General features: G+C 30.4%; 1 protein-coding gene across 1 annotated transcript; it reads left to right on the top strand.

Annotated features, from left to right (window-relative positions):
- Positions 1 to 387: 387 nt before the first annotated feature.
- On the top strand, positions 388 to 11,664 carry LOC107448879 (ovochymase-2). Its single transcript, XM_043054324.2, has 8 exons — positions 388 to 548; positions 2,991 to 3,136; positions 4,497 to 4,734; positions 5,167 to 5,280; positions 7,197 to 7,437; positions 7,794 to 7,917; positions 9,702 to 9,858; positions 11,462 to 11,664. The coding sequence occupies exons 1-8, from the start codon at positions 497 to 499 to the stop codon at positions 11,647 to 11,649; spliced, it is 1,260 nt and encodes a 419-aa protein (XP_042910258.1). The 5' UTR covers positions 388 to 496; the 3' UTR covers positions 11,650 to 11,664.
- Positions 11,665 to 12,203: the final 539 nt, after the last annotated feature.

Here is a 12,203-nt window from a genome sequence, read left to right as displayed (position 1 = left end):
CCATCTCAAAAAAAAAAAAATATATATATATATATATATTTATAATATATTTATTTAGACAATTTAAACATATTTAGATCGTTCTTCTTACTGAGAAATTATTCAAAACAGCATGAGAAATAGCAAGGAGAAATTAAAATATTTGACTTTATTATAAAACTTTACTTCTTGCTTCGATTATTCGTACTTTTGTTGCAATTTTCTTCCAAATTATCTTTCGTGGTTAGAATAGTTATATTTCTTTTTATCAAAAGTTTCTTTTTGATCTAAAGGAATGTGTGTTTTTTAAAATCTTGAGTCAGCAACTTTAACTATAAGAAAGTGAGATAAATACGGAACATAAATTTGCTACCTTGCTTTAAATTATCAAGAACAGCTGCAAAATACTGCGTTAGATTCTGAAATTATCAACATGAGAATATCGTCACGTGCTCAACTGTTCCAAGTGTACTTCAGCATTGATTTTGATCAGAGGAGGTGGCAAGCTGGCTAAAGAATGGTGTTCATAAAATATGTTGGCTGTATTCTGCTGTTGGCTGTATTAACAGGTATGTTGAAATACTTTGGGAGAATGCAGGACGAAATTCTAATTATTTGAATTTTTAAATCAATTAAGTTACCTAAAAATGAAATATAACTACATTTTTTTCTATCTATCTGCGAGCATTAAGTTTTTACATAAGAAGATTTGGGTATAAAAGAAAATGTTTCATTAATATGTGAATTGTTAAATTGAAATAGTGAATGAATTAGCTGTTAAATGAATTTTTCTATTTAAATAATATTTGTCAAGTTTTTAAACTTTTTAAGGAAAATAAATTATTTGAACTTACAGTTCTGCTCCTTAATAAATTTTTAAATTTATAGTAAATATTTTTTCTCATCTACACCCGTTTTCAATACATACAAATTTAACTTTAGCAATAGAGCATTTAATATTAGCACATAAATAATAAGGTGTCTTTTATTAACTTACATCACTTATTTTACAAGTTCATATCAAAATATATTTACGAAAATACATTGCTAAATGAGTTTATATAAATACATAAAATTTTTTTTAATATATAACTATCTTATTACTCAAAATTATACACATAATATCCCACTATCTAAGTATTAATACTAAATCATTTAGTATTTTTATTTAAAGTAAAAAATATTTTTCTAAAAATGATGTATAATCTAAAAAATTTTTTCGTCGTTAAGTAATATTATTATGCAATGCTGTTAAACTGAACGATAGTTTGGCGTATTGTTTGTTTAATTTGTACGATAATGTGTCTCAACCGTATTAATATCACTGTAATGTTAATCCATATTATGGTTAAATATGCAGTACAATTCATCCGAGACACGAAAAATAGATTTTTCAATGGCATTTGATTCATTGATGATCAGAACAAATAAGATATTTAATTTTCGATTGCTGTCGTTAAGACATGATTTAGGTAAGAAAACAAGAGATTTTTCTACAATCATTGTCTCTCTCATGCATCTCTTGGTCGAAAATAAATTTCCCTGCAGAAATGCTTTAATTGTCAAAGGTCACCAAATAAAATCACACAATATGTCATTTTTTTTCAGCTTTCGCTTTAATAATCTGACTACTTTTGTTAATCAATCTAAAGAAAAGTAACGAATAATTAAAAGGGCACAAAATGTGTATGAAATCATACTTTAAAAAATTTCGGTTCAAATTACTATAAAAAATGCTGGCACTCAGGGTAATGATAATTTTTACTGTAATATCTATTTTTACCGGAACATGTTACGGAGCAAAAGTATGATATACCGTGATTTTAACAGTAATAATTAAAATAAAATCACTGAGTCATTCTTAGTAAACAAATATTACTGTAAAAATTACAATGTATTACTTTGCAGTAAAATTGGCTTTTACGGAAAAATAGATTTTGCAGATGATGCACCCAAAGTATCAATACTGTATACCATAATTTTTCCCGTAAATTTTTACAGTTCACTTAAATAGTATCTTTTCCTTTGTGAAGTATTTATTTTATTCAGAAAGTAGCTTTAATATATTATTTTTGCTGTATTTATGAAGCTTAAATAATTTTGACTTTGCATGTCAGCTCTATTATTGTCCATCTTAATATAGATTTTTAACAAAAAATGCGTTTTTTCAATTATTAAAGTACTTTTCCCAATTGTCTAAATGCATACTGATGTAAAAAGACGTATGGATAGACGATCAGCCAGCATCCAAAATGTATTTATTCACTCTGTTACAGATGCACATAACAGACACATAGCAAAATTAGCAGAGATACGAGATTTCAAAACCACCATCTTTTTTTGCGACTCGACTTTTCATCGCTTCAGAAAACAAAACAAATAAAAGTAATTGTTTTCTACGCAATCTAGTAGCTTACAGTGCTACTGTTATGTAATTAGCTTTCTTCAATGGTCGCCAAGATAAGTAACAGTAAAAGAATACTTAAAATAAACTAAAACATACATTAATTATGATAAGGAAAACTGTAAATCTTCGAATAATTTTGATAAATTGTCATCCTTTCGAAGAAATTTCAATGCAACATTTTGCGGATGAAAACTGCTTGATCATATAAGAAATTTGAGCTCTAAATCCCTACACCACGATGTTTCAAAAAGACAAAGTAATAAAAAGTTTTGTACTAGAATAAAAAGTTTTAAACAGATCTTCATTTCAACTCTCACAACGGTCTTTGTATTTACAATATTTCTTTAAGACACTCTGTATTCTTATAATGGCTATCCTAATAATTAAGAACAAAGCCATTTTAATTGAAACAAAGGTCCTCATATTCAATACTAAGTTTTATCATTAATGTAAAATAAATTAATCTGCATTTCAATTAGTCTTTATATTTACTACCCCAACATTCTAAATAATTAAAGACAAAGCCAACTCAAAAAACTTCCTCATATTTATTATCTTTTCATTTGATTTAATAAAAAGCATTTCATGAATCCATTTTTTTCAGCCGCTGATATCGATGACTACCAGTGTCACGATCTTTACGAATACGACGCATCAAAAGTAGGAACTGTCGAAAGTCCCTTCTTCGGTAAGAGAAACTATCATAATGGATTGTGGTGTGAATACAGAATCAGAGCTCCAGAGGGATATGTAAGAGACATTTTTCGAACCATTTACATTTAGACACTATTATATTTACCCTCACACTATATCGAGTAGTTTTCAAATATCAAATGATACCGGGAGAATGAATGATTTACCAGAAGAAACATATAAAGTTCAGCTATATACAGTGATCACTTGAATTTGATTGCATATTTTAGTTCTCAACCCGTTTAAACATGCACGTGATCACACTGGCCGAGCTTTTATTTCAACAAGGGAGTCTTTAATAGAGAGTGTTAATTAGAAACCATTTACAAATCCCCTTTCAGTCCCTTCCTCTAATCAAAAGTACCTTTAAAATTCATTATAATTAATACGAATCTCTTCAATAAAGAGCCCCCCTAATGTGAATTGATGAAGCTCTAATATTATTGATTCTATCCACAGACAATTAATCTATAATCTCTCTAAATCGAACTTGATTGATTTGATTGTTTAGCCTTGTCATTGCTTAGATTTTGAATGAATTTGAGATTAAAATCGTTTTTTAACCCCTTTCTGCTTTTGACAATAAAAGCTCAGAGATTTATCACAATTTCCGCCAGTGTGATCTTGTGCTAACCATCAAAAATGAGAACGTCAAAAAATTAAATAAACGCTTATCATTTTGTTGTTCAAACGTTAATTGTATGCAGAGATTGCCAGAATATTACGAAGCCTATTAACGCGAAACAATCGACTACAAAAAGATAAGAGTTTCACTTCATACACAGGATGTGTACGAGGGAATTGAGATGTATACCAATAGCTGAGTCATCGCTGTATTTACCTAATTTTTATTTATTTATATATTTATATAATTATACCGCACAGTGTTATTTTCAGTTTAAATTCCTTAGTGGATCCCAACTCAAAATCCGATTGAAAATTGTTATGAACAGCAATTCTCTCCCTCGAGCCTACATAAATTCATTAAAATTTTATTGTTTTGAGAACGAAACAAACATTTTCCAAAATCTGTTTATTTAAAAGAGTGAAAATTTAGTTTTCTAGCATACCACAGTTAAATTTGAATTGTTCGAGTAATGAATTGAATCGAATTAGAATGATATATAATCATACATCAAACTGCTTTGCAGTTGTTTTCTGGTCCACATTACGAAAAATTTTCTCTTCCAGATATCTACTTCTTGAGTCAAACACAAACTGACGTATTTGTTAATCATTTACCAACTGATGGGATAAGTAAACCTAACATAATTCATAATAATACGTGTTGTGTCATGATAATTCTTGCCTGCATATCTCTGGCATTTATTTCGTCTGATACACGTAAATAATTCACGCATAAACTTTAATTTCTAGTGTTACACGTTTAACAAAATAAATATATTTTCTTTTACAGAGGATTAAACTGAAATTTTTAGAATTCGACGTTGACCCATCGAGTGGCTGCTCTCAAGACCAGCTCGTTGTTTACGGAAAAGACAAGAAGTCAGTGTTGGGTCTTTTCTGTGGTTATGAATTACCAAAACCCATACTTTCAAATGAAGGTGAAAATGAGATACGATTTCTTTTTCGAACGGATTTCATGGTATCAGGAAAAGGATTTAAGGTTCAATACGAGTCTTCACCCCATTTCAGTAAGTCCTTTTACAATAACGCTTTACTCTAAAAATTGTATAAATGTAGTTGCGATATAACATTTTGTAAATCAAAAAGGGGGAAGCATCAAACTCACAATACAGCTCTTAAAGTATAAGGATGTTTTTTTTATTAAGCATCATAGCTATTTTAATAATATTTAGATCTACTCTAATCAGATCCTCTCTAAACAGGGGAGGCTTTCCTCTATATGTGACACAATAGTTACTATGGGATGGGTTAGTTCCATCAAAAAGTCCTCCACGAAGGCAAATTTCTCCCAATACTTGATCCAGGAGTTCCCTTATCTTCTGGATTGGGTTCAAAATGAGAAGACTACGAAGTTGAACAATAGTAGTCGTAAACCCAAAAGACTGGATCAGCTGTTCAACGACGGTTATATACTAAAATAAAATTGTTTATTTTTTCAGCTAGTGTGTGTGAAGCTGGTCAGACTCAATGTGTTAACAGGAACTGTTTTACGAAAGATCAGAAATGCAACGGCGTAGATGATTGCGGCGATGGAACTGACGAAGAAGATTGCGGTGAGGATAAATTTTCTTCTCACATCTCTGGTGCTATGTTTTTTTCTTTCTAATCCATCACAGGTATTAGTCACTATAAATGAACACCGATGAATCTTAATAATCATTGAGATTAAAGTAAACTGAAGAAAAAAAATGCAATACTGTATTTTAAGCATCTCTGCATCTTTCGAATGACTGTAATAATATATGTATGCTTAAAAAAGAAAGGGAAAATACAAACAATTCAGGATGATTTAATATATACGGGCCATTCTGTTCGCAGTAAAGAAATATCTCCTTCCATCATCCATATTATTTTTGATACAAAACTTCAAACGCCCGATCGATGCTGAACACTTGTTGATATTCGTCTTTTCTAGAAATGTTTTATTCAAACTCAATATAAAAATTCATTACTGGACCATGCCTTTTTTTATTACTTATTTTCGAGCATAGAACTTTTATACTAGTTACAATAATTATTTTTTAAATTATGAGATTTAACAGGCAAAGTACAGAATCAATAAATAGACAGGCAATTACCTGCCTAAAATTGGACTGTTAAATATGAAATGATTTCATTCTTAATTTAAAGCCGTAAAACTAAAACAACATGCAAAATTCAATCAGTTAACTCATTTTAACTTCCGTTGGGTTACAGATAAACTACAAAATAAAAGGATAAATACGCTCAAATGGTGTATTAACAGAAACCGCTTTTGGTGAAAAAATATTTCGAATGACTCTTATTATTTATCCGGAAGTCATAATACAAAACCAATGATTCAGTCATTTAAGATAGCGCTTCCAAACCAACTGAAAGCTGAAACTCAGCTTCAACTGTATCTAACGTGACACAAACTGGTAATAATTTGGGATTCACCGAAAAGTTGTTAGTTACTGAAGAGATTTTTCCAGGTAATATAAGTTACCATACATTGTTTGGAAAAGAAGTCATTTTTTCTACAATCCAAAAACTATTAGATAAAAGTTATATATTTTCTTTAAATATCAAAAATACAAGTAAATAAAAATTTCCATTTTTCACTTTTGTAACTGTCGAGCTAATGAAATGAGTTGTTCAAGGTTTCCCATATGAGACGCATTACCATCGTTTAAGTACAAAATAATGTACATCATATTCAAATTTCATGTCAGTCGGATGATTTCTTGTAGAGTTATGACAAATAACGCACTTGTTGCTTAAGTTTTGCACACCAGTGTATTATATTGATTCTCATCATAAAATGTATAATAATAAGCTCATAAATTGATGATGATTTCAAAACGAAGAGCGAGGGATCTGCAACTTCTGTTAGCTAATGAAATGAGTTGTTCTAGGTTTCCCATATGAGACGCAGCCACAGAAGTGTGGAGTGCAAACTATCGAGCCGAACACAATTTTCAAGAAGCAGGGGGTAGAAGGTGAGGACAGGATGGTGGGAGGAGAATCTGTCATCCCCAACAGTAGGCCATGGCAAGTCTCTCTGCAGAACACATTTAGTGAACCAAATGGACATTTTTGTGGAGGTACACTCATAAATGCTCAATGGGTACTCACTGCTACCCACTGCGTCGCTGGGCAAGTCAATAATGTTATAAAACTGCATTTAAAAATAGAAAAAATATTTTTTCAGAATACAATAAAGTATATTTATTCAATAAATCATATCTATATTTATAACGTAATGTATCATAGTTTTACATTTAGATCTTCATCCTAACTGAAAAAATAAATGCATGTTAATTATGTTTGTTCCTGTTACTGTATAAAATAGTGTATAAAAAATGAAGGATTGCTTAAATAATATTCCTTAATTGTGGAAAATTACAAAAATTGCTTATTTTATTGTTTGTTATTTTAATTTTGGGTTCAAAATACTAAAAATATTACATACTTATAGCATTACCTGATCTGTNATGAGTTGTTCAAGGTTTCCCATATGAGACGCAGCCACAGAAGTGTGGAGTGCAAACTATCGAGCCAAACACAATTTTCAAGAAGCAGGGGGTAGAAGGTGAGGACAGGATGGTGGGAGGAGAATCTGTCATCCCCAACAGTTGGCCATGGCAAGTCTCTCTGCAGAACACATTTAGTGAACCAAATGGACATTTTTGTGGAGGTACACTCATAAATGCTCAATGGGTACTCACTGCTACCCACTGCGTCGCTGGGTAAGTGTTATTTGTTAATTCTGTTATGTTATATAGTTTACATAGAAATTCTTACTTTTAAAATTATTCGTATAACATTACTTAATTGTAAATATTTTAATTTTTTTAATTATAATATAATTTGAAGTAAGTTTATAATACCAGTTATATTGCATTTATAGGTCAAAAATGAGTGTTTTTATCTGATTGGAGCTTTTCTTTCCTCTCAATTTTAATTATTTTTCCTTTTCAAGTATAAGATCCCTTTAAATAATACAGACATTGACACAGATTAATTGTTAAATAAAAATGTTTCTAATAAAAGCCTAAACACTTATTTGAGTGATGAAATGTTGTTTCCCATTCACAAATTTTAGATATCCTTTTCCTGGAAACATCAAGATTCATTTGGGAGCTCACAGTAAATTCAGAAAAACTCAATACGAACAGATAAGAAGGAGTAAAAAAGTCATCTCGTATCCAAATTTAGAAGGAGAAGATGTAAGTATTTCCTTTAACATATCATTTTACAAAACAAATATATTAGCTTATGTTTAGGTTGCTGGATAGCAAAATTATAATCGGCAGCATTTTATAATGTTACAAACATTGATTTCACTAAAAAGTATTGCCACCATTTACAGTCGTTTATTTTTTAATCTACTTTTTCACTGTAATTACCCACTGGCAAAATGGGGTTTGAGTTTGATGGCTTGCTCATCTTATTTATATGTCATCACACTTTTCAACTGTACTAATAGTAATAGTAAACAGTGCGGATGCGTCGTCACTGCGTATGTTGCTATGGCGACCGCTGCTGTTTGATAATTTTTTTCGAATTCTTTTTTTTCACTTTTAATTTTGTTACGCATTAAGTTGGTGAGCTTATTTTTGAGATATGGGACCAGAGAGATCCCATAAATATTTATTGTGCTGTGAATAAAAGAGAATTTCATCATTTTAAGTATATTTTTAGATTTTTTTGCTTTAATTAAGAATCAGAAATTCTAACCTATAGTTCAAACTGGATCGTTTTCAATACTAATTCTGGTGAATATCCCAAATAAAGAGGGTCCCAAACAGATTAACACGGTTATCAAAGGGTAGAGTTGAAGCAAGAAAAAAACGATGCAGTGGCCTAAACTTACCGAGGCTAAAAAATTCAAAGCAAAAGAATGTAGACGGGAATACCTTAAGCGATACACAGAAACGGAAAAACGAAAAGATTCCGTTCAAAAACGCAAGCATGAAGCCCGTTCCTCACAAAAGTACCAAAGTGATTGAAAGAATTAAAACCTACCGAAGAACCCCTTTCATGCAAACACGAGAACTGGGTGTTGATCATTGTCAACGTACCCAATGACTTGCTCAAGACCATAAACTGTCTTCCATGCAATATAAATGATTCATTCACTATTCATGTAAAATTGAAAAAAAGTCTAGCTTTCAAATGTCATTTCATGTATGAACTTATGAATTCGAAACGGGTGAATGATGCACATTACAATCTCCTTCAAACACCATTGTACCCATCCGAAAATATTAATATTGATCTTAATTGGCTGTTCAATGTCGGTTCAATCATCAAAAGAATTAACACGGAATATGTCTGAGCTGCATTCAAATATGTCTGCGAAATTATGTACCCAACAGTTCAGGATTAACAGTCAACGGTGTCCAAGATGAAAACACAATAAAGCTGCTTTTCCAAAAAAAAGAAAAAAAAGAAAAGAAAATTAGTCAACAACCATTTTTTTTAATGCTTAACCGGTGATCGCCTTGTAGGGATCACAATTATTTTTTAATTCTTCGTTTGTTTTGCTTTTGATTTGAAATATTTCGTTTCTTCTACAGTTGAACATTTTTTTTTCTTTATTCATTTTTTGTTTGTTTCTTTGACAAGATATATTTTGATGCACATTAGAGTTAAATTAATGACTGCATTTGAAAAAAATTTCGTTAAAAAAACAAGCATTAATAAAATCGCACTTATTTTTTTTAAACAATTGTTATTTGGCCAATGTTATATAATTTTTTGCCAGATAGTTTTGTACTTTAAAATGTATTCGTTTTACCTCACACGACAAAAAATGTTGGTTACCAAAATTTTTGACTGTATGATTCATTTGATTAAAACAATCTCTAGCTTGGATAAAGAAACTGGTTGCAATCAGCGTTACAATAATAGTATTTAAGATCTGTTAAAAAAAACTCATGCAACAGAATTTATACAGAAGAAAGTATAAAAAGTTGGAAGCAACTTCATTTAACGTTATGTATTTTAGATCAGGAGATTCAGCATGACTGATGATATTTCTCTCATTAAACTGAATGCTCCAGTGAAATTCAATGACGGCGTACAACCAGCATGTTTGCCAGGTCTTGGTTGGAAGGCTGATGCTGGATGGCACTGCTATGTCACAGGATGGGGTGAAACTAGAGGTAAGGAGAAAAATGTTTTTAGAAAGAAAGAATTAGCTATTTGAAAAATCTATTTACTGTTCTGAATTATCTTTTTAAAAAGTCTCGTTAGTAAGGTAATGCGATTATTATGGTGGAATCAGATATTATCTGTTTTGGATGCTAAAATAATCGTTGATAAAATCAAGTTTTTAAAACGACCCAAAGGATACAAAAAATAAATAATTTTGAATTCAAATATTTTACACGTATCTATAATTAAAAAAAGTGCCAATGAATAAGCATTTTTAAGTTTTTATTTGCTCTTAAAGATAACGAAATAGAAAACTTATCATGATTTAATAAATTAATTCAATACTTTTAGAAAACACATGGCTGATATTTTTCTGAATGGTCCGAAAAATGAGCTTAAAAACTATTAGAGTGACTTTTAATGTTTATATGTAAGAAAAGTTTCTGACCCTAAAGGAGACAAAATATCTTTAACTCGTTCCTATCAAAATCAGATAGTTTAAATAAATATTTTTATATTATTAACACGTACCATACCGTCTACTTAAAAAGTTATTGTTTTGTTTGGGGAATAAATCGAAAACGCTTTTTATAACGTTTGCAGTACGCGAAGAAAAACAAAGTATTTTTAAAAGACTTCAGTTTAACCTTCTTATCAATGTCAGAATATTCATTGAGAAAGCTCTCTTATTGAAGATGCATTTATTACTATTGTTATCATATGTAGGACCGTTCATTTTTTGGTCAATGGAATTGTCCGAGAACAAACTCAATCGAAAAGATCAAATGTGGTCTATTAAATCCTTCCAGAACAAATCGTTTCTTCTGTATTGATTTTCACCTTTTTATGGCAAGCGATATTTTCTATGATTTTTGTATAGTTCAGAAGTTTTGCTTTTATTTGCATAAATTACTGACACTTCCTAAAATTCAGACATTATGAAACACTAAAAGTTTTGCATTATGCGTACTTTATGATACTGTAATAAGAATACAACAGAGTATTTCCTTCTGTTGTTGAATGGACTTAAATTAAAGCAATTTATTTTACTAAGTTAGTTACCGTCTTATCTTCGAGCCCTCTCAAGTAAATCCTGCACATACTCCCACGTAAATTCTGCGCAATGTAGTTTCCACAAAATAAACTCGATTCTCAACAGAGCATGCGCATGTAAAATTGCAAAATCTTTCTTTAAATATTTCCAATTTATGTGATATATGCTCAACTGTTGAATGTTGCCTCTCTTGCTGAGCCGAAACAGTCATACAATTATTATAAATAAGTCCCTTGAATGATGATGGGGATTACATTAATGAAGACCAAGAGCTAAATTAATGTTTTAACAATTAAATAAATAAAATGATAACATTTTGCATTACCAACTGTTACAGTTTGAGGATTACTCAGTTTTTACCAATAAATAAAGTGAAAAATCGGTTCTCCCCTGAAGTTATGCCGTAGTGTGGATAACACTTTTCCCCCCCGTCCTGAAAATTGTTTTCTTTTTCCAAATAAGCTATTATGGACAAAAACCGATTGTGGTTTTCAAATTTCATCATTATTTTTACTGTAAATGAAAAAGCAGTATCCCTGGAATACTTTTTCTTGTAGGATCTGGGGGATCAGATGTACTGAAACAGCAAGAGCAAGTTGTACAAACTCTCCAACAATGCAGTTATAATGAACACACTCAAATTTGCGTAGAACAGAGAAATCAATCCCCATGCCACGTAAGTTTTGCTACCATTGGTTTAAGGCTGCCTCTGTATTATTTTTTCTATTTAAAGAATTTTATTTAATGAAAACATTTCAAGCTCGGAGAAATAATCAATTTGTTTTTAATAAGATTTACGGGCAATGAATATTAGATGTTACCCAGATTATATGCAATCGTAATTACTTGCAATTGTAGATCAGTGTTATTGTTTTCAAAGATTAATTGCTAATCGAAATTTTTAGTTTTATTTGAAAATTACGACTGTTTTTTATCTCGATTACAAGTAATCATAAGTGAGTCATTCCACGTCAGATCAATCACTTTTGGACCGACCCCCCATCGATTTTGATGAAATTTGGTGGAATAAATTAAACAATTCTACCAATTTTTAGATTTTTTATTCAAAAATTGTCCAACTTATGGACATTTGAAAAAATAAAATTTTCATAAAAAACGACAAACTTGCATACATATAAATAGCCGTAACTTTTTTTCTAATTGTATCAGGGAAAAAATTAAAAAAGCATTGCAAAGCTAAAAAATAGAGCTTTTATTTGATATCTTATTTAAACTTCTCAGGCTAGGTCAAACTTTCAAAGTTACCTAATTTGATCTTTTACCTGAATTATCTCAAAA

This window comes from Parasteatoda tepidariorum, chromosome 7 (assembly GCF_043381705.1).
Source record: "Parasteatoda tepidariorum isolate YZ-2023 chromosome 7, CAS_Ptep_4.0, whole genome shotgun sequence".
NCBI lineage: Eukaryota > Metazoa > Arthropoda > Arachnida > Araneae > Theridiidae > Parasteatoda > Parasteatoda tepidariorum.
This window is presented reverse-complemented; position numbering and strand designations above follow the sequence as displayed.

Excerpts from the sequence above, each read along its gene's own strand:
- LOC107448879 (XM_043054324.2), top strand. The coding sequence starts at position 497 with ATGGTGTTCATAAAATATGTTGGCTGTATTCTGCTGTTGGCTGTATTA. Across the intron at positions 5,281-7,196 it reads AACTGACGAAGAAGATTGCG|GTTTCCCATATGAGACGCAG; the intron begins GTGAGGATAAAT and ends GAGTTGTTCAAG. Across the intron at positions 7,918-9,701 it reads CAAATTTAGAAGGAGAAGAT|ATCAGGAGATTCAGCATGAC; the intron begins GTAAGTATTTCC and ends TATGTATTTTAG.